The 23,318-nt window shown below is 33.9% G+C and overlaps 1 protein-coding gene across 48 annotated transcripts in view; it reads right to left on the bottom strand.

Annotated features, from left to right (window-relative positions):
* PTPRD (protein tyrosine phosphatase receptor type D) overlaps positions 1 to 23,318 on the bottom strand; it is a 408,131-nt gene that overhangs the window by 164,629 nt on the left and 220,184 nt on the right. For 22 of the 48 annotated variants that reach the window (XM_032845508.1, XM_032845526.1, XM_032845509.1 and 19 more), the window contains 7 exons: positions 22,705 to 22,974; positions 19,283 to 19,864; positions 10,757 to 10,890; positions 8,058 to 8,202; positions 4,263 to 4,568; positions 3,184 to 3,377; positions 597 to 623 (listed from right to left, as the gene is read on the bottom strand). In XM_032845508.1, the coding sequence (XP_032701399.1) occupies positions 597 to 623; positions 3,184 to 3,377; positions 4,263 to 4,568; positions 8,058 to 8,202; positions 10,757 to 10,890; positions 19,283 to 19,864; positions 22,705 to 22,974 (1,658 nt within the window). The remainder of the gene's footprint in view (positions 1 to 596; positions 624 to 3,183; positions 3,378 to 4,262; positions 4,569 to 8,057; positions 8,203 to 10,756; positions 10,891 to 19,282; positions 19,865 to 22,704; positions 22,975 to 23,318) is intronic. The other 26 variants (XM_032845541.1, XM_032845542.1, XM_032845544.1 and 23 more) reach the window with 4 other exon arrangements.

Here is a 23,318-nt window from a genome sequence, read left to right as displayed (position 1 = left end):
AGCAATTCGAAGGCAGGTGTCACATCCTATGTCCCCCATGGAAACCTATCCATAGTAATAAGCTCTCAATAAATAATATAATCCAGCCATTGAAATATTTTTTAAAAATTCCTCCCTCAGTGGGATACTTTCTGCCTGTGGGCATGACTCATTCAATTTAACTCAAATTTCTATGGATAAAACAGAGAATTGCCATTTCTTGATATAATTAGTATCAGAACTACATGGTGTTATCCACTGAAAATGCAACCCTGAGGTAGGATTTATGAGTGGCCTCTATGAAACAGCTTGATATCTCTTGTCTGTGATGCCTCCACTTAAAGTGTGCCTCCTCTAACTGTGTCACAAGGCAGAATTAGTAGCAGCCATCAAAACGACATGAGCTCATGACATATCTTATGCAATCAATAGCACCGTGCCAATTTCACAAACAAAAACCTAAATTAAAAATGTACCACATAGTAAAAATAATTTAAAAATAATGTGTTAGTTCATGCATCCAAGCAAACTGTGATGACATCATAAATAAGTGAAAGAGGGGTAATGGAAAAAAGCATTTATATCTCTTTTTGACAAAGCAGTCCATAATTACTCACATGTTCAGTAGTATCATCAAATTCCCACTGATTGAGATTAAAAAGGTTGGGGAAGAGGAAAACAAAATAAAAAGAAATGAAGAGAAATTTGTAGCCTTATAAAGCAATGTTGCCATCCTTATATTAAAACAAACAAATAAACAAAAACAAAACAAAAAAGTAAGCAGTGTGTACAATAAAATTCCAAAGGGAAGGTGTGTTATGCTGTCATCCTCACCCCCAACTGAGAGGTCAAAAGTAAATATGCTTTGTATTGTTATTATTAAGATCAGCTAATGTATATTTTTCATATGTGTTTCATTGGAATGCATCAATAATGCATAACATACAGCTAGTGTTTCTAATCATACACTACTTTATGACATTTATTTTGACTTTTTCCTTATGTTATGCAATTAATTTATGTCACTAATGAGACTAACACCTTTTGTAATAGTTTGGAATCTTACAGGCCCAGGGAAGTCTTGCAATGATGCAGTGGAATTTCAATGAATATTCAGAAAACAGATGAAGTGGGCAAAGGAAAAACAATAAAAAACATACACACAAGGAAAATTAGCAATTCAATAAAGAAAAGCCAAAAAGTAGAAGAGAGGGGAAAAACTGTGTTTGATATTTAAGGCACTTTGTATCACATAATTCCATTAAGCACCATCCTCCACAAAACACTGACAGAACTACAAGTTTATAATAAGTAAATTTATAATGCAAATTTATGCATTATAAGTATATAAGTATACTTACATACTTATATACTTATATACAAATATATAAGTAAAATTTATAATGCAAAATCTAGGACGGGACGAAAGACATCAAAGTATCATGGCTATATCATTTTCTTTTTCATAATTTCAGACTTACAAAAGAAAACATAGGCATTAATGGCTTTATTAATTTCATATTGTAAGTACTCTTTCACAGACAGTAAGAATATTATTTAGAAAAAAACAATGCCCCTTTTCCAGCATCTAAAGGACTATGAATCTAAAGAAAGAAGTTTACAGAAGTAGACTTCAAAACCATGGAACTGGATTAGGAGCTGATTAAGTAAACAACTCATCCAGATCCCTTTAGTTAGAATGTTTCAAAACCAAAGGAAAACAGCGCTGTTGTGAGTTGATTATATTAAAACATTAGGATCGATGCTTTCCTTAGACACAGGGACATGGATCGCTCTCTTATTTGCACAGAGACAAGAATGCAAAATGTGGCAACCTGACATAAGAGTTCTCATTGGCTCATAGTCCTCCTCACTCTGACACAAGGGAAGGAACTTGCAGCTGAAATAAATTTCAGATTTTCCAAACCCCCTCCTTTTCCATGCCCAGCTACTGATTTGCTAGATAAGCATAGTACTCCCCTATTCACAACATCCCATCACCACTGGACCCAGTATAATGAAGCTATCCACAGGTTACATATAATCCCCAGTAGAAGCTATTAATTGAAATCTTCCTCTTCTTTTCAGGTAACTACGTAGAATACAGGGAAATTTATTATGGTATTATGTCTGAAACACTTTAATTTAACAAAAAAATGAAACATATAATGCTATGCTTTAAACAATGGATTATAAAGCCAAGTAGTGACGGCGTGTTGAATACTACCACCTGAGGATCAATAACATTTCTCACATACTCAACTGTTCTTACTTTTCTTAACTTGGCTTAATATATTGCATGGAGCACTGGGTGTGGTGCATAAACAATGAATTTTGGAACACTGAAAAAAAATTAAATTAAATTAAAAAAAAAAAGATTCTGTCTCTCCCTCAGCCCCCGTCTCAAACAAAAAATGAATCTTAATTGAGGGTTCCCTCTTGCTGCTCTGAGATAACAGTCAGCCTCATCAGCCATTTATCCATCATTCCCTGTCACAAAATTCATTCTAAGTGTTTTCTAATAAAATACGAATTCCTCAAAATATATTGAACACATATTTGTATGCTGACACCAAACAAGAGTATTTGAAATATGGAAGGTAACCAATAAATATTTATTTCTTAGAAAAAAAAAATAGGGGATCCTAATTAATTTCCTGGAAAACTTTAATTTTTCATCATCATTACCTTCATTTTTCTGGGAAATGAAATAACTACTTCTGAATACATGGTTTGATAAATAAGTACTAAATAAAATACTATCTGGGTAACTTTCCTCAGGTAAGAATGTCTATTTTTCAACAGAATAAGTCATATATTTAGAAGTTAAATCAATTTAGTTTCAAGAAGTTCTAGCACAACTGCTTAGAATTCTTCTTGTTACTTTAAAATCAATTCAAATTTTTTGAAGTCAGAAAGGCAAACTCAGATGTAATTTAGCAAGTTGAGTATCTGTATTTTAAGAAAACAATTATGTGTTTTTAATTAGGCTTGAGTATAATTTCATTACAACTAATTTCCTCACACGCTGTCAACTGTGACTGAGAAGATAAATACATATCATGTGTTTCAAAAACTAGAATTGTGTACAGGATTTTTTAAATGTCAAAAAAACTTGAAAAATGGGGGGTCCATTTCAAGGTATAGACTAAAATAAATATAATAAATAAATACAAACATAGGTATGTAATTTCAAAGGCTTACCTGTGCATCAGCCAGCATGACATCCTTCAGCATGGGCTGGCCCTTGGGCTCACCATTTTCCATCCTCACATAATGCACCTGGTATCCTCTTATCTGGCCATGCTGTTTATTGGGCACAGGTGAGCGCCATGAGACTTTAACAGATGTTGAGTTGACAGCCTCTACCTCGACTTTGCGAGGAGGACCACTAGGAACTGGAACAACATCATTGGATAAAAGAAAATTATAGGCACTTGTCCCACCCAGTCAGAGTATTTTGTTTACTTAGGTTAAAAAAAAAAAAAATGGGCAGACCCACTAAGTTTCCTTTGTGGAATATAAACATTTTCAAGCAATGAAAATGCTCAACCAATCTGCTCTACCTTTTAAGAAAAGATCAAAAAACATGACCAATGCCAAAAAAAAAAAAAAAAAAAAATGGAAGAAAAAAAGAGTATCAGAGAAATAGAAAAAAATGTACAAAAGCCAAGGAAGATGCTTTGAGGCCCAAAGCATTAAAGCACAAAGAGGAGTAGCACTGAAATAATAACAAAAACTGGTTGTTGATTGTTGTGTGTTTTTTTAAAGATTTCTTTTTAGCAGAATAAAAAGATTCTTGATTTTATCAGTTTTCTTCTTTTTTTCTCATATCAAAGGTTTTCCAAACAACAGATGCCAAAAATTGAACGTCGAGCATCAGTGTCTCTAAAATATGCAAGACAAAAAGGCAACAAGAAGAAAAGAAGGCAGATTTGAAAAGTTAACTTCAAAATGTAAAAGAAGTGACTAAAAAAGGCCAAGAAAAACGCAGAAGACTTTAGACGGAAGTACAGAAAACGGCCTGGATTACAAGGTCATAGGAGCAAACTGTCCTTTCAAAGGGAAGCAACTTACTATGTTGAGATTGAAAAAAAAAAAAAAAAAAAAAATGCCCAGGCTGCCGCAAAGATAGGTCTTTGGCAAAAACTACTGAAGTTAGAGCGATGCCGGGTAAAACAAAAAGATGAGCAGAGAAAAACTGATTATTGTTAGCCTATCAAAAGACAGCAGACCAAGATTGTGTCAGAAGGGTGCAAACTGACGTAGCAGAGGCAACATACCATCTTCATCAGTTCGAATCAACACGGAGAAGCTCTCGGGGCCGGGGCCGATGTCTGTGTGGGCTGTCACAGTGATGCGGTACTCAGTCCATTTTTCCAGCTGTTCCAAAAGGTATTTAGTAGTGTCCGAAGGAATGCCCAAAATTTCATGAGGTTTGTCATCTTCTCCATCCACTGAGGTGTACTTGATGGAGTATTCAGTAATAATGCCATTCTGTTTTTCCACTGGTGGAGGTTGCCAACTTACCAAAATACTAGTGGAACTTGGGCTGGTGCAACTAATGTCTTGAGGAGGAGCTGACGGCTCTTATTTTGGTAGTGAGTTAAAGGAGGGTTTGAGTGAAAGGATAGGAGTGGTTGGAAAAAAAAAATGATAAAACAAAAGAAAAGGCAAAAATAAATAAACGAACAATAGGACAAAATGAAAATAAGGCTTTGAAACTTAAAATAAAACTTTAAATTTATGTACCTTGGCTTAGTAATATGATTAAACCAAAAAATGAATAAATGACCAAAAATAATTGTTAAATAATGGGTGGGGGGAATATGTGAACATGAAACCTTGAGATAAAAGAGCCTCAAATAAAATTACCTACCTGCAATTTAAATTCTTCTTCTAAACCAATCTCTCAGTATTCCCCAGCCCTACTGTACAGACTACCCAACTTAAAAAAAAACCTGTAAATATTGCAAGATTTGTTACATGAGAGGCTGATGATGCTTCACAGATGCTGTTTCAAGCTTTTACTTCTACATTATAGAATGAGGGTGATTCATATACAGTATTCATTTGTGAAAGGGTTTTCAGATATAAAAATTTGCAATAACTGTTGCCCTTCCACCAATTCCAACTAAAGAAAAAGAAAAGAAAGAAAAGCCCAAATATGAAAGCATTCCCTCTGACTATGCAAAAAACGGAGTCAGCCTGACCAGTTTTACGGAAAGGTGTTAATCTAGCATTGATTATAGCCCGTATACATTGAGCATGCAGAATCATTAAAGGATGAAAATGCATAGTCCAAGATTTACCTACCCGAGGGTAATGTCAGGTTTGTTGATTCTGACTGTAACTTGTACTTACCCTACATCAGCTTTCAGCTTTTTAAAAAAAATTTATTAACTCTTCTTGAGACACCATTGCAAGTAAAGAATTAGATTCCACCAACAAATTTTGGTAAAATTAATAATAATCATCTATCCCTTACGAAGTGTCAGTAACACAGCCATTAAAAAGAAATGTTTAAAAAAAATCCTGAGAACCATCTGGAAAAGATATGACTTACGTGCAAAATTTTTTTTCATTTTGTATGTAATTATTCATATAAAGTAGAATTTGCATAAGAGTTAAAAGAGAAACTTTTTCTTATTGTGCATTCTAAAATAAAATCATCACTTTCTGAGCAATTATTTTCCATCAAATTACCCAAATATAACATTATTTGATAAAATTTAAAAAGCAATAAGAGCAATGCAACTGTTATAGCAAATTACTTTTAAAGTTAATAATATATAATTCCTAAAGGACAAATGAGAGGGATAAGATATTTATATTTATTTATTTTAAATAGTCAATTGATGTGATAGAATGAATAAATCATTTCTAATTTTGTGTATGTGAACATGTAGTTTGGATATTTCCTTAGACTCTGTAGGTCTTAATATTATGTAGCATCAGGTGTATCTAATTGTTTACTGGATTATCATTCTTTTTTAATTTTCATGTCTTAGGTTCCTTCATTATTGTCAATCAAAATGAAAGCTCCCTGTACTGATGAAAAGGAAATTCTCATAAGACAATCTTGTAAATTTGGAGTAAGATTTGCAAAATCATGAGAATATCTATCATCTTTATTGATTCTGACTATACAATCTTATGTTTCAAATTATAAAACTATTTCATATGCATTATCACTATTCATAAAAAATTGAGTTGTTCATGTAACAGAAAGGACTCATTTGTAATTCTTTTTAAAAAGCTGATTTGGTTTTTACTACATTGGTACCTTCAGACCTCCTATTCTATGAGAACATATTCAACATCTCTTGCCTTTTACTATAATAAAGTAAAAAAGTAGATAAGTTTTGATGTGGTTATAAAATGTCTGTTTTGTCTCTATGCATGTAAATTGGTATGTATGTATATATGCATGCATGCAAAAAAGTCAATTTTGCAAACCATGCAAAACAGAATGCTGAAGCGTGTCACATTTCTTTTAATTAAATGTCTGAGTTTAAGAGTTATTGTCTACAATATTACTTACTAGTCTGCCCAGAATTCAAAGCCCAATCCAAAACTGCATTAATTTACTTGCTTCTTTCTTTTAAAAGAAAGGGAATTTTATGGGAATAGGCTATAATCACTAATGGATTAAGTAATAGGATCCTAATACTTTTCAAACCACCAGTCATATTTTGAGAAAGAGAAAGAATATAACTTTTACCTTCAAAAAAATACTGGAAGATTTTGAATTTCTATAGAATTTAGACTTGTTTATATGAAAGAAAATTCATTTCTTAGAAAATATAAATTTCATGTTCGCTGATAGGTCTAATATTAAGGTTGGCAGAGCATCATCTTTATAAAATTCAATGTATTGAGATAACATGTATCTATTGCATATGTAACTATCAAAAATCACATATAAAACATACAGTATCAAAAAACACCTAGGGAAATAACTCCATAAATTATTCAATTCAAGGTAAATGGTTGTTCAATAGACTAATTATAGAAATTTACTAATAAAGAGCAAACCATAGTATAAGTCACCAAACTTTCCATCAAAAATAAACCTCCATATAATACTTTACAGAAAGCAATCTTCCCTGGACACAATGAACCCCCACTGTGATAAACACAACTATGCTTTAGGGTAACAGTTCCAAAGAGAAACTGAACCTGAGGAAACAAAATACAATTTAGGATTGCAAATTTACTTGTGATTTTTCCACTGTTCCGAATTTGTCCAAATACAGATTTTCTATGAATGTTCCAAATTTCCACATGTACTACCTCAAGAGTTAATAATAAAGTAGTCAAATAATAATAGGGACTAATAGGGAAGTTGAATCATAATAAGAGGGAAGTTAATAAGTAATAAAGAGTTGAGCTTTTCTCTGAGTAGGAAAAAAATACATGAAATAAAAACCTGTTTATTAGAAAAGTTAAAACCTGTGTGCTTAGGGGTCGCCTGGGTGGCTCAGTTTGGCTAAGCCTCCGACTCTTGATTTTTACCTCACATCATGATCTCAGGTTAGTGATATGGATCTGCACATCTGGCTCTGAGCAGGTGTAGAGCCTGCTTAAGATTCTCTCCCTCCATTTGTTCCTCTCCCACCCCCGACTAAAATAAATAAATGAATAACTATAAATAAACATTAAAAAATAAAAACCTGTGTGCTTAAAAAACTTAAAAGTTTGGTCTTTGTTACCTCTTGAATTTGTGAAGCCCTCTTGTGATTATTTGGCAGTGCTCTGAACCAAAATTTGGCTTTACAGGCTTATAAATCATTACACAGGGCCTGGTGGAACCTTCATTCATTTTCCTCACAGAAGTCTTCTAACTCCTCCAACTTCCTTCAGTTTAGGAAGGCGGAGAATGGGATCTGCTATTTGGACCAAGTTGGAAACCAACAAAGGTCATGATTACAATCCTCAAAGGTGGATGCGTACTAGCATAGAAACTACTGACTGTCAAACTTATTAATTAGTCCATTTGTTTGTTGGCAGGCGAAAAGAAGCCGCAACACCTCCTAACAGAAAAGGGAAGAAAGGAAGCAAAGAGAGACACCTACTTGACTGCATGGTTCTGGCTGATATTTCAGCAGTGGAAGCACCCAGGCCTTGAGGAGAGCGTGCGGCCAGACGGAAGTAGTACAAACTGTTGGGTTTCAGCCCTTGCAGTCTATAAGATGTCCCTGGCTCAATGGTAATCCGTTGCTGGGGATAAGTAACAAAAGAACTGGGTCATTTTCATTAAGATTCATGCAGATATTTTTAGCACATTGCCTGCAATCTCTGATGTCTGTCACTGGGATTATAAAGTCATCAAAATATCACAAACAGAATCAACAGTGAGTAGGATTGTACCAGGGGAACTATACAAAGAAAATATCAGTGTTTAAAGGCACATTTCTACTATAAATAAGGCAACCAGAACAATGGAAGCCAGAAATCTTTCTAATGAGGATGCAGTGACCAAATCAGTCAAATAGGAGGGAAGTTGAGAGGCCACCACTCACAAGCGTGTTGTACCTTAAGGTGCATGTGTTGCGGAGACAAAGCCCACAACAGACACTGACACCTGCCCCTGTAGTTGAGTCTGGTCAATGGGTGCAATTTCAAGTGAATAGATTGCCTAGCTTATCTCCCATGACCTTTTGTAATTTAAATTGGGGCAAAGAAGATATGGCCAGAAGTAGCAACAGAAACCAGTGTACAGTTTCTATGACATTGCTACTGGAGCTCAGAAACTGCAAAGTTCTGATGGGATAAGAATCAGATGTTTACTAGGTGGGTAATTTATACAAAGCCATATCATCACTCTAGACAGATTTAAAATCATTTTAAAACTTTCTTTGTGACTATGGAGCACACAGCTAGAGAAAAAAAGGCACCAACTTTTCTGCAAATTTTAACATCATAAAATTTTGAAATGAAACCTTTTGAAATAAGGTTTCTTTAATTGAATGTTGTAACTTTTACTTTTCATGCTTAAGATTTGACTTGCGTTTTAGCAAAAATAGAGCTATGGGTAATCAATCTCAGATTGAACATTAGCCCGTAGTAAGCCTTAAAATACACACTAATATGTAATCTAGTAATGGCATAAATAATCTCAAGGCTTTTCATCGAATAGAGTTTGCTGTTTACACAAACAGAAATCGTTCAAGGGGAATTCAAATATAAAACTAGAGAAAACATCCCTAGGGTATTTTGGCTCACAAACACAAAAGCTTTTCAAAATTTTAGATTTCCCAAATGGTAAGTAAAAACGGAATCCCCAAAGAAACAATTGTAAAACAGAGTAGGTGTGCCAATACTCACGCACCTACATCTACAGCATTCTCAATGGAGCACCATTCTCCTGCACTGTTTTAATCTGATTTGTTTTTTAGTTGGGTAGTGGCAAGGATTTAAAATAAATTAATGTTGAATTATGTCTTAATAAAAACACCAGTCGTGGTAACTTAAGTACTTTAAGTTATAGCAGCATTTCAATTATATAGCTTTTTGAGTGCTTAATCCATATTGGCTTTGTTAGCTAACTCTAAAAGCATTGCATTTAGAACCTGGTCTTTGGAGATTCTGCTCATTTCAAACAGCTGTAATAAGATAGAAGTTTATAGGAACATATTAATTTATTGCAGCATTCAGAATGATGCACCATAAGTTAACTGATAATATTTCATTTAGTATGTGAGTGTTTTAAAGAAAAAAGGTATTTCTGTTAAAAGTTAGGGGCTAACTAGCTTTGTGAAGATCTTCTTAAGATAAAGAATGCGAAAAGGTACAGTAAAATGACTTGTATGGATTGAGTTTTCACATACAGTTTGACCAACATTTTTGTCTTAATGTTCCAGACTTGATATCACAGTAACAAAAGAAATACATCCATTAATACCATATATTCCCATCCTGAAAATGTTAGATGTATCTTAATACTGATTTCTATAATTTATGCAAAGTACACCCAAGAGGCAGTACACGCTATTGGTTAAAAAGATAGATTCTGGAACCCGACTGACTAGGTTTTCAAATCCTAGTTCTGCCATTCAGGAGTGTGAGATTTGCGGGAATCTGTTTAACTTTATTTGTGCCTTCATTTTGTTATATGTGGAATCAATTAAAAGTAGAAACTGACTCATGGCACCACTGTAAGAACTGAATAAGTTAATATATGTGAAATTCTTATTATACCTCTTAATGTATGTATTAGTTACATTGATATTGTTTCTCTTTTCAGTAACTATCAAGAATTGCCAGACTTCTTCAGTTTACAATTTTTTTATTTGCATAGCATACTCAAACATTATATATACTCCATTCATATCAAATAACTCTTGGCACACAAATAAACATTTGTTACTGGGCCTCCTTCTCTGAAACCAGCTTGGATAAATCCATCCATCCAAAGCCTTGGAGTCATTTGACTTAAGTGCTACCTGATGACTTAAGCACTATAAGGCAGAAGAGAAATAAAGGAAGTCCCTAAGTCTCATAGGGTATATTCTTTTAGATACTTTCCGAAGAAGCTCAGAAACCTGGAAATAGAGACAAGAGCTGTTTTGTTGTTGGTATTTGCCCCATTCTACCCCCAAAGGCTTGAAATCAATATTCTGATTTTTTTGGTCAAGTTCCTTCTTTGATGAAGAAATCTTTCCCACCAAAGTCCTCTACAGATGTCTGACCTTTGGGCAGAACTTTGGCAAATACTCAAAAGTACAGTAGGCCCCAATATAGTGAATGACCAGAAGGTGAGAAACAGTCTTACCTCCTCTCCATGCTCCCCATCTTTGTAGACCAGTTCATAGTTGGCAATGGTGTCTGAACGTGGAGGTGTCCAAGATAGCAAAATACTTGTTTCAGACTCAGGTTCTGCTTTGAAGTTTAGTGGTTGCCCTGGCACTAAAAACAGGAAGGCAAAGCACTGAGTTCATCATCACCATGAGCGTTCAGAAACTCTTCCATTAGTGCATCCATTTAAACCTCTCCAAATGTGTCCACACGTGTAGCTTAATGGACAGCTAGGTCCTTAACAATGTTTATAGTCCATTTTTCCTCCTTCAAGGTACAAGAATATTTTTAACATGGCACTTGTTCTTGATCAGTTTAAAATCTATATAAGATAGTTATCACACATAGAATAGAGCATAAATCTGATAATAAATCTGATCTCACAAATAATAAACTTACTTCATAATATTGTAATAAATGAGATGATTTATATAATGCATTTGTAATCAATATTGTCTAAATCATAACAAGTGCTAAATACATAAAAACCATTGTTATTTTACAACTGGGAATTTGTTCTTTAGCACTGCATTTCAGTTTCAAAATTATTTCCAGTTTGGTTTATAAAATCCCACCTTCGCTACATTAACAAAACCTACTGGTAAACCAGAATTATGTAGTATTTTTTCTTACCAACGACATTTTGAAAAAGAGGTTAAGAAAAAAAAAACCTATCACTTATAAATAATTACTTCTAATCCCTAATTGACTTTCTCTTTTTTAAAAGGTTTTATTTATTTATTTGTCAGAGGGTCAGGACTCTGGGATCATGACCTGAGCCAAAGGCAGCTGCCTAACCAACTGAGCCACCCAGGAGTGCCAAGATACTCATTAATCTGATGCCTCTATGAACATACTTCCTAAACAGGGTATCTTTTTTCTCTATAAGTATTTGTCCGGTCAAAAGTCAATCAAAGAGCAAAAGCAAAAGAAGGGGGGAAAGAGGGAAAAATTAACAGGAAAATAGCAAAGTAAATAGAGAACACACTAGTTCTAAATGGGAAATACCAAGCATGCTAGAAGAAGTGACAATGGAAGCCAAGAACAATCAGACAGATGGGGATGTTATGATTAGATGTTAATATTCCAATGATTAAAGGGGTTCTTAGCCTAAAAATACACACACATACGCATATGTGTGTGGTCACTTCTTTCTATCTACCTTTGTTTCCTTTTTTCTTTCTCCCAACTTCCACAGGTCTGAGAAGGAAGAAAGCTTTGTGATAACTCCTGACTTAACCAAACTGGAACACAGTATTGTCAAGAATTAAAAACATGAACAGAACTAAAGGGCTGCTCTCAGGATAATAATTGCTTGTTATGTATTCCTCCCTGCCTAATGCTAATAATAAATTGACATTAATTGAAAACATCTTGGGAATCTAATTAACTTTTTCTTAAACTGTTTACCTTTTTTTGCTTTTAATTTGTCTTGAACAAATTCCCAGTGGGCCTCAATGTTTCATCCTTGTTTACTGACACAAACTTCATCTGACCCTCCAATTCTATTAAGACACTTCTCCTTCTAAATAATGAATTAAACAGGCTCAGAGCTTCAGAGGGTGTACTGTTCATTTTATTCTTGAACAAAATAAGTAGTGGTCAGAGAACTTCAAATAATACATACAAGGTTCTCCTTGTCTGCTCTATCTTGCCCTTTTTTTGAAGTGGTCTGGAGGGTAATTTAATTTTATAGATGTTAAATTGTGGTAGAAATACAAATGTCCAGGGCGCCTGGGTGGCTCAGTCTGTTAAATGTCTGCCTTCGGCTCAGATCACGATCCCAGGGTCCTGGGATCAAGTCCTCCATCTGCTCCCTGCTCAGTGGGGAGCCTGCTTCTCTGTCTGCCCCTCCCTCCCTACTCCTGCTCACTCTCTCTCTCAAATAAATAAATAAAATCTTAAAAAAAGAAAGAAAGAAAGACAGAAAGAGAGAAAGAAAGACAGACAAGTGTCCAGAGGTCTCAGGCAGATCACTTAGAGAGTATGGAAACCAGGTGGGGTCTGGGGTCAATGGGAAAGTGCCTGGCACACCTGAAGGAGTTGATAGTTTTCAGCACCAAGAGACTGCAGCTTTGTGCAGTGCTGGTCCACATTTGCCTGAACTGATTTTTCAACAGAAGTTGACAGTGAATCTTCTAGGTAAAATCTTTCAATTTTTAACCATTGGAAATTAATTGAATTAATTTAAATTAATTGAAAAACACGATAGGGGGCAAATTATGTCTACTGGAAAATCCAGCAAATGGACCGGTGTTTTAAAAGATTTTTTTATTATATCAGGCTCTATGTTCATAAACACCTTAAAGTGCCACTACTTAGATCTCACTGGGAATTGAAGATTCACTTAGAGATGCTTCCTCAGAGTCATTTAGCCATGTTGAAACAACCACAATAAAACTGAGGCATCAAAGTAAAGGAAAAACGCTATGAAATGAATGGATTTATTTTTATATTCCTCAAACATAGTAGTCTTAATGATAATATATGTATATGAAGAAGCACTTCAGGGGGCTCCAAATGGTCTAATTTCTCTGTATTTTATTATTTCTCTTCTACTTATTTCTCTGTACTATTTGGAAACACAGAGAGTACTTCATGTTCAGTCAGTTATGGTGGCTACAGATTCTATCTCCAAATGATCTCACAGTCTTTACAACTCAAAGTTATTGTCATTCTTTTATCTTAATTTCTTGTTTGTCTGTGTCTATTTTACTATTAAGAGCTTTTCTGTGTTGTAGCATTTCCCTCATCAGTTAACTGAACATAAATTTTATAGGAAACTCCGAGATTCTGGAAACTCATGGAAAAAAATTAAAAAGGCCCATCCAGAAACTTCAGTGCAATTGTTCTACATTAGCAAGGGAGATGTGATATTATTGACCATAAACCAAATTTAGAATTTAGATGTGGACAGAGGAAAGGGAGGTAGAACTTATAATTTTTCCTTAAACCTATATTCAAGAAATGTTTGTATTCTGTAAAGTGGTATCAAGATTGTACTTTTCTTCTTGATTACTTAATGTCCACAAGGAAATATAAACATGAACTATCAATTCCCCCAAACAAGATTATAATCCCATTGGTGAATGTAAAGTATTTGAGTAGTACTGCTATTATATTCCATATAAATATCTGAAGGCCACTCAAATTAAAAATGAAGAATGAAAGAGAGATGAAGGGAATATCTGTATGTCATCTGAAATGTTGATAATACTAGAAGAAATCAATACTTAAGTAACTATCTCTAAGGAGAAAAGGGTTATCATGTAGTAAGTGGCTAGCCAACAATTTCACTTAGCCATATTATAAATATGAACTATTATCAGAGAAAGGAAAGTCATTATTGCTAAAATACTTAGTATTTTAATAAGGTACACATTTGAAAATGTATCTAGCTTGTTGATAAATGATAACAATGACAAAAGCAATGGCCAGAGCTATAGAGGTAGTAAAGCAAAGCAAAATTCAAAACAAGGAGTCTGATTTATAAGTGCTAAAAATATATCATTGATAAAATAAGTACTTAATAGGCAAGCACCTGCACACATTTTATTCTCAATTGTCATTAAATGATCAGTGTGAAAAGTTAAATTTTATTACAGTTGTATTTACATCTAGAGCTCCTTTACTCAAACTCCTTTTAGCTTCTTTGCTAAAACTATTTTAAGAATGCATTTAAATTGGACTCAGAAGTTAGGAAGTTGGAAATTAGTCTTTTTGTAATTTGCTTATTTAGACCTGTTGACATATACTAATTAAATGATTTAGTAAGTTCTGGAAACCTAAAATGTCATGTGTTTAAATGTCATAGTTTTCTTTTTGTTTGTTTTTTGTTCCCCGCCCCCTGCAATGCCCAGAATTTGGAGTAGAATGAGCTTCTTCAAAAAGTTTAAGGTCGGTACTACTCAGTATTTATTTAGTAAACAGACATAATTATTTTCCTTCTAAAAGCCTATAATATTAAAGTATACACATAGAAATCAGTAGATTTTTCCCAAGAATCTATTAAATGGACAGAAAAATTAGAGGTTTTCTAAAGAAAGAAAAAAGAAAGACATTAGGATTCAACAGATTTATAATGGCTCCAATTAGCATGAACATCAGGCAACATTTTAGGGCGTTAGGTTTTAGATGTAATTTACTACATTCTTTATCACAGTTTTATTTGTACTTCTTTTATACAATATAGTTACCATATATTCTTATAATTATCTATACAATAAAAATGTATAAAAAGACATCCTTTCAAAATGTGTATTCTAATAGTAGAAATCTTTTTCTAGCACAATATAAATTCTTCCCTTGACAACGACCATATACTGCATTCTCCATATTTTTAAGGTAAACTAGTGGCAAGTGACTGCACTGCCAAGAGTTAAAGCTATGGAAAAATTGGAAGATTAACCCGTGTTTCTAGAAAATAATTAATTCAGAGTCCAATTTTAAACAAAAATAGGACTGTTGGTACCAGCGAATTAAAGATTAAAAAAATGAAATGAACATCTTTTAGATATAGAAGACATAGACATTTATACCTTTGTATCTATGAAATTAAAATATACTTGAGAAATTTATACATCTTAGTGAATTTTCATAGGCTTGGAAAGATAAAATTGTAGTAAAAATAATTATATCCTCAAATTTTCTATAGACCCTCTAAAAGAATATTTCACAATGATTTTATGTTTTTCCCTAGCTATGATTCTAAGAAATATTTAGTCAGCAAGAAAAAAAAAAAAAAGGAGCAGCTCAGCATTAATTATATTAGAACTAACATCATTGTATTTGGCAGGTGTCCACTAACATCAAATGGCCTTTGTTAATTAAAGCTAGGGAACAGATCAAATCATTGTGCTATTTTGGAAGGTTTTCTTAGCCTATTGATCTTGGCAGGCACAAGTCATTATGTCATTATATATCTTCTCAATCAATGGGTATTAAAAGTACAACTATCAAACAAGGTTCTTGGAAATAATGTAAAAATACTCAGAGATTGGGAACAACTCTTCTAATGCATCTGTGACCCATTCATCCAGATTTTTCCAAGTTCAGAGTCCCTGGATCACATTACTCAATTTTCCCTATTGTAGCACTGCCTTAACTAAGTTATGGGTTATGGCTTATGTCATATTATGTCCTTGGTGATGCAGAAAACCAAATATGTACTATTTAACATCAGTTCTATATCTTTAAATAAACTGTGACAAAAGGCATTATTGTCTGTCTTCTCGTTTCTGCATATAAAGATTCTCATGATTCCCAAGGCTTCTTACATTTTAGGTGAATTTGGTTCCAGGAAGTATCTGGTATCTAAGATAGCTAAATCTTCCTGATATCAGGAAAAAAAAAAGTTATAAGACATTATGGATTCTTATGTTTAAATCTGTGGTTTGAAAACTTAGAACCAAATTTACCAATCAAGTATAATAACCTATGAAAAGAGGCATTCCTTTCTCTACTTGCAGATAAACCTTTTTTTTTTTTAATATCTAAATAGTTTAAAGTACTATTGTACTAGGATAATATAACAGCTACCTCAGGTATTTTAGAAGTACATTACATATAATTCTTTAATAAAGATATGAATAAATGAATGACTGTGTTTACTCTGTTTATTGAGCACCTGGTAGGCACAAAAATCTAGCGGGCACTGAAACTATCATAAAAACAGATTATTAATTTAAAAATAATAATGCTTTGAAGTAGCTAGGATGCCTGGATTTAAATTCTGCTTTCCCACTTACCAACATTATGACCACACAAAACAAGTTCCTGAATCTTCTTCAGTCCTCAATTTACTCATCGGCAAATGGGGTAATTCCACATCTAACAAACTGGGTAGTAATATTAGTACATGCAACACTCACAGTACCAGCATATGTAGCTGTTTTTATTATGATGATGATTATATAGTACTTACTAAATTATAAACTATTTCTATCCATTACCTAATCTATCGCCCTGCAATGGATTGAAGTGTATTCCACAAAATTTCATATGTTGAATTCCTAACCCTCAGAATGTGACCTGATTTGGAAATAAGATTTTTACAAATGTAATTATTTAAGATGAGGTCCTTGGTTGGCTCTCATCCATTATGACTGGAATCCTTATGAAAAGGGGACATTTAGACAAAAAGTCACACACGCAGGGAGAACACAATATGACAATAAGGCAGAGATCAGGGTGATGCCTCCCCAAGGCAAGGAACAGCCAAGATTGCTAGCAAACCAACAGAAGCTAAGAGAGAAGCCCAGAAGCTGCCCTGAGGAAGAACAAGTTCCATGCACCTTGATCTCAGACTTCTAGCCATTGGAAGGCAGAGACAGTAAAATTAAAGTTGTTCAAGCCACCCAGTCTGTGGTATTTTGTTACAGGAGCCCTAGAAACCAAATACTACCTCTAAACTCTATAAGGTGGTTATTATTTTTGATGGTAAGAAAACTAAAGTTCAGAGAAGTGAAGAAACTTGTCCAGGGTGATAGAGCTAAAAATGGTATACTGGATATAAACTCTGGTTATATTACTCTGAAACTAGGCATTTTTAAAAAATCACCACTGAGGGACACCTGGGTGACTCAGTCAGTTAAACATCTGACTAGTGATTTCAGTTCAGGTCATGATCTCATGGGTGGTAGGACAATACTGTGTCTGGGCTCCATAGCCAGCAGGGAGTCTGTTTGAGTTTCTCTCCCTCTGCCCCTCCCTGCAATTCTCACTTTCTCTCAAATAAATAAATAGATCTTTAAAAACTATATCACCACTGAAAAATTAGAAGAACTGAAAGCAGAACACAAGTATATGTTCTTTGTATATACTTTCTTTTAACTTTAAATGGTTAGGGATCTGCTAAAATAGTGTAATAAAAAATAATCTTATAATAATTGACCAGTTTTAGTCAAGAAAAAGAACAGGAGGACAAGTTGCTCAGATTTCTACACTTTCTAATATGATATATATGGAAAAGTTAATTACAGTGTTTTCCCATATATTAATATAGCAAATAAGTACAGAAGAAATAGAAAATTCAAGTAGGGAAAATATATGAATGTTTTTTAGTATAATTGTGATAAGGTATATATATTACAGCTATCTTTCATATTATTAGAGAAAATAATATATCCATGAACAAATAGCGAGAACCCAATAACAGTATAAAAATAAAACAAAGTAAAGCAGGCTTTAAATATATTCTGAGATCTCTAGTAGCCAGAGAAAATAGGTAAACACTCTCAGTGACATGATTCATAAAGAATAAAATATGAAAACAAGTCAGGGTTAAACACAGGTTTGTCTAGTCCTGACACCTCAGAAAATTTCATTCCCAAGATTACCAATGAGTTACACTTAGAGATTATAGCTATGTCCAATAATATGCTTTTTTATTAATATGTTTTTTATCTATATTCTCAGAACAAACCAATAGCATACCACCAAAACACTGAGATTTTTTTTTTTAAGATTTTATTTATTAATTTGTCAGAGAGAGAGAGTGAGTGCACAAGCAGAGGGAACAGCAGGTATGGGAAAACAGGTTTTCCACTGAGCAAGCAGCCCAATGTGGGACTTGATGGCAGGACCCTGGGATCATGACCCGAGCCAAAAGCAGCCACTTAACTGACTAAGCCACACACGTGTCCCCCAAACACTGAGATTAACACAAGTTACAAAATGCCAACACCTCATAGGAGACAAATTAATAGCTCACACATGTTCAAGAATAAACTTTAGAAGAAAGTTGCTATGTCATATCCTCAACCCAAGGCAAAATTGATCTCTTTGAATCAAAGACCAGAGAGGTCTCATATCTGCTTATGAAAACAGAACCACTAGAATGGCCAAGGGTTTCTCCATAAAATAGTGTGATGTCTGCCTGAATGTCAATGAAAATGAGTCAATGAGACCCCAAAGTTTGATCTAGGATCTTGACAACTGTCTTTCTCCACCCATGAAACCATACAAAGAAAAAAAAAAAATCAAAAATCCATTAGGAGCGTATTTTTAGTGGGTTGCTGCCTGGAAAATAGAAGACACTTAAATGTGTAAGTCTCCCTGACAAATGGTTTTATTTTTAACTTTATCTTGAACCACCCAATCTTTCATAATGAAATAATGAAATAATTCATATTTCATAATGAAATGAAATGGAATAATTTTGTGGGGGTATTCTATCAGAGTCACTAGTATAAAACAACATATTTCTATTCTCAAAATGCTGCATGAAGGGTCCATTCATCTATCTCATTCAGAAAAATCTTCAAGTTGCTTGGGTACAAATTTTTTTAAAAAATGCATCTCTCTGCTTAAAAGTATTACTTCGTCTTTCAGGGGTCCATGCCTGTCCCACTCCAGATGCCTTATCTTAACCTCATTTAGAAACTCTAAGTCTCAAAAATTAAAATTCATAGTTATCTTTGTCCTTTCTTTGTTTTCACCATTCACACCTCTTAGTGGCTACTCCTTCCCTCCTGCTCTACTCCCCAACCACAACCAGACTTACCTCCTGTCTGAGTGATGACTTGTATGTCACTCGAAAGAGGACCATCTCCAATTGAGGTAAAAGCCAGAACTTTTACAGAATATGTTTTCTGGGGCACTAAGTTGCCAATAGTAGTGATTTGGCTGTCAGCTACATTATGCTTCATCCAGTTGTTGACGTGCTGAGTGGGATCCATTGTATAATAAACTCTGTATCCTTGGATCTGTCCATTTGGTTCTTCAGGCTCCTTCCACTGTACCAAAATGGTGGTTGAACTTAACATCCGTGCCTGGACATCCCGTGGGGCACTGGATGGTGCTTGTTCTGAGGTTTGCGTTAGCACAGGCTCACTGGGAGGTCCCCGCCCAATGTTATTGACAGCAACAACCCTGAATTCATAATCCGAGTAGGGACTTAGTCCAGCGACACTGTAGCGTGTCGTTGCCACCCCATCAATTTCTTTGTAAGGTTCCTCAGAATTTTTAGGTTTATGTTGAATGATGTAGTAAGAGACAGGCTCAGGGTTCCCAGAGTCCCATGTCAACGTGATGCTTGTGGCTGTGCTCTCAGTCACTACAGGAGTTCCTGGAGGTTTGGGTAAGGCTGGGAGAAAAAAGGACAGTGAATATCCATCATCTTTAAGATATTACAAAGATCCATAAATTCTACTATTGGAATGAGAATTATTTATCTACTGAAGATTTAATTAGATTAAATTATAACAAAAGATTGTTTTGTAAGTGGGTAGGCTGTACAGTAAGATGCATAGGGGGACAAATCCCATTTTACCAGAAGCACATTAGAGCCCTGTGATTTGAAGCTTGTGTTCAAATCCACCAGTTATTAGCTATGTGATCCTGGATGCATGGCATAACCTCTCTTTGCTTTAGTTTTCACATGTGGAAAATGGGAAGAAATATCAGTGGATTGTATTGTATAGCTGGGTAACTGTATTTCATGAGTTTGCTCTGAAGATTAATGAGCTACTCCACTAATGTTCTCAGAATGTATCCAGCACCCTCAAAAAAATTAATTGCAATTATTATTATTACTATAACCAAGAGTTTGGCCAATTAGCTCTTTTGCTTTAAGAAATACACAATATAACTAAATGACAACACTGAAAAGAACACAATTTAGAATATATTCAAATGGCTTTAAATCACTATGGAAGAATAATACCAATATTGTTTTCCAGTTATAAGACATAGATAATATTACTATAATTTAAAAAAATAATAATAATCTAGGGGCACCTGTGTAGTTCAGACAGTTAAGCATCTGTCTTTGGCTCAGGTCATGATCCCCAGGTCCTGGGATCTAGCCCTGAGTCTGGTTCCCAGCTCAGAGGGGAGCCTGCTTTTCCCTCACCCTCTGCCCTTCCCCCCACTCATGCTCTCACTCTCTCCCTTCGTCTCATTCTGTCTTTATCTCAGATGAATAAATAAAATCTTTAAAAAAAACAAAATAATATAACCAAGAATTTTAAGGTAAAAAAGGATAATAAAATTTTAATTAATTTCAAATTCATGTTTTTAGTTAATTTTCAAAAATGTTGTTAAATTATATTCACAAATTTTTTAAGTAGTTTACTATCATAATATTAGTCTATATTCAATATCAGTAATACTTGAACTAGTACTACCAGCTAACTTTTGAAAGAAAATCCAGAATGTAACACCCAAATGATCAGTCCTTTTGTACCCTTTTTCCTTGTCAACATAAAGGCAAAAAGTATAGTACTCTCTAGAGTGACAGCTTTTCAAGAGTCAGAAACTTGTACTTGATTACAGGCGTAACCTCAATACCTAGAATACTGCCTAGCAGTGTTAACTGAATGAATGCCTAATTGAGTGAGTCAGGATGCATTCTCCTCACTCTCTTCCACTTGCTATTTTTGTTTTGATTTACTTTTTGCCTATAGAATTCACCCTTATATTTATTTATATTTGAGGTAGAGAGAGTAGAGAATTGCAAGAGCCTGGAAAACAAAGATAAGAAGTTGAACAAGATATTAGTTCATGTGACTCCTTCAGTAAACCTTCAGTAAACTTTACTTCAGTAAACCTTCAAATATTTGCAACTGAAATAGTTATTATAAGAAAGGTGATTCAATATTTGTATATTACTCTAAGAACTATAGAATGATAATATTTGGCCAAGGGATTTTACTGAAAATAATAATAAAAAGCCATTTGAACAAATGTTCAAATACTCTGGATCGGCATTTTTCAAAACAGTAGATGATCCAGATTTTCCTTAGATGTGTTTCTGAATTATTAAGGTAAGTAGAAATATTTCTAATTAAATATATGTTTACTGATACTTAACACATTAGTTTTGCTGTCACATTTATTGTACAGTATAGGTTTTGTGCTTATAATGTATGGATAAGTTTAAGTATGCTTAAAAGAGTTACCAATGCTCAATACAACATTACTATTTTAAATGACTAAATCGTGACAATGGCATGTACTTTTGTTCTTATGTCACATTACTGCTTTTTATATGGCATATATTTGATATATATGCTTGGTGGGGATATGACACCAATTACAATATGTGTGTTATATTTTTTAGGATCATATGTCCCGGAAGGCAAAGATAATTTGTGTTCATTTTTTCAATAGTTCCAGACATTTGCAAGAACCTAAAGTCACCCTCAGTCTGTCCCTTTTTTACAAAAGTGTTCTAGAATTCTATAAACAATGATAAAAACAATTTGTGAAATTTATAACTTTTATTAAAAGTTATTATTAAACTTTTAAAAAGTTATTAAACTTTTTGTTTATAGGAAGATTTTATTTTTATTTTATTCCACTTTATTTTATTTTATTTTATTTCTTTTCAGTGTTTCAGCATTCATTGTTTATGCCCCAACTTTGGTTACATTTAGTGCACTTAAAGAAAATAATATTTCTTGAGCATATCATGTATAGAAGATGAGAAATAAACTTAAAATAAAATATAATGCTACTTACATTTTGATTTTTAATGATAAGACCCATCAAAATTTTACAATATCTATTTTAGATCATGTTGATTTAACTCTTTTTCTTTTGTCTTCACTGATTTGAGCAATTTGTGTGCATTTTTCTATCATGCACTCTCACCAGGGCTCTGGATTAATATGAAACCTCTTTGCATCAGTTCTATCATAATGGTTGACAGTATCAACAGTTCTCATTTTGCCTGGTTAGTGCTTGGGCCTAGCTTATTGTTGAATATTTTGATGATTATCATTACTTAGGCTATCAGTCCTTTTAAGAATCTCCTTACCTATATATGTGTAGCTTAGATGATATCACAGATATTATTGGGATTTGAAAACTGAACTCAGATGAACTGATACATTTTAGAATTCCAGGGGTAGACTTTCTAGAAACATTAGTCAGGAGACTTGAATGTACCTAAACCCTCAAAGCAAAAACCATTAAGCTTACCTTTGACAGTGATCTGTGCTATTGCTTCAATGACACCCAGTGTTGACATAGCAACACAGGTGTAATTTGCTGACTGTCTCACATCATTCAGTTCTAGTACATTTCTTCCTATTGGCATATCATCTTCGGGTGTCAGATCTTCTGCCCCCAACATCCACTTCACATAAGGCATTGGTGACCCCACGGCCACACAGGTGATATTAACACTTCCACCTGGCATGATTTCATGATTAGTAGGTGGGATAGAGAACCTTGGTGGGACACGGCGAACTGGAACAAAACACAAGGGAAAATGATAAAATAAAAGGCAAGATAAAGTGGCTTATTAAACATATGACATGCACCGTACAAACACAATTAAACAATTGAAACATATTGTGGATTTTCCAAAAACAAAACAAAGAAAAACTGTGGATAATACAGACCATACAAGTATGGTATGTGTATACACAGAAAAAAGTATTTAGTTTAGGCATTGATATCTTAGACACATTCATACAAAAGTTGATTCAGACCTACAAGGGCCCCACAAAAACAAAAACAAAAACAAAAACAAAAACAAAACAACAACAACCAAAAAAACTATCTACAAACTAACAATACATAAACATCAT

The sequence above is a fragment of the Lontra canadensis genome, unplaced genomic scaffold (assembly GCF_010015895.1).
Source record: "Lontra canadensis isolate GAN:19392208 unplaced genomic scaffold, GSC_riverotter_1.0 scaffold165, whole genome shotgun sequence".
Classification (NCBI taxonomy): domain Eukaryota; kingdom Metazoa; phylum Chordata; class Mammalia; order Carnivora; family Mustelidae; genus Lontra; species Lontra canadensis.
This window is presented reverse-complemented; position numbering and strand designations above follow the sequence as displayed.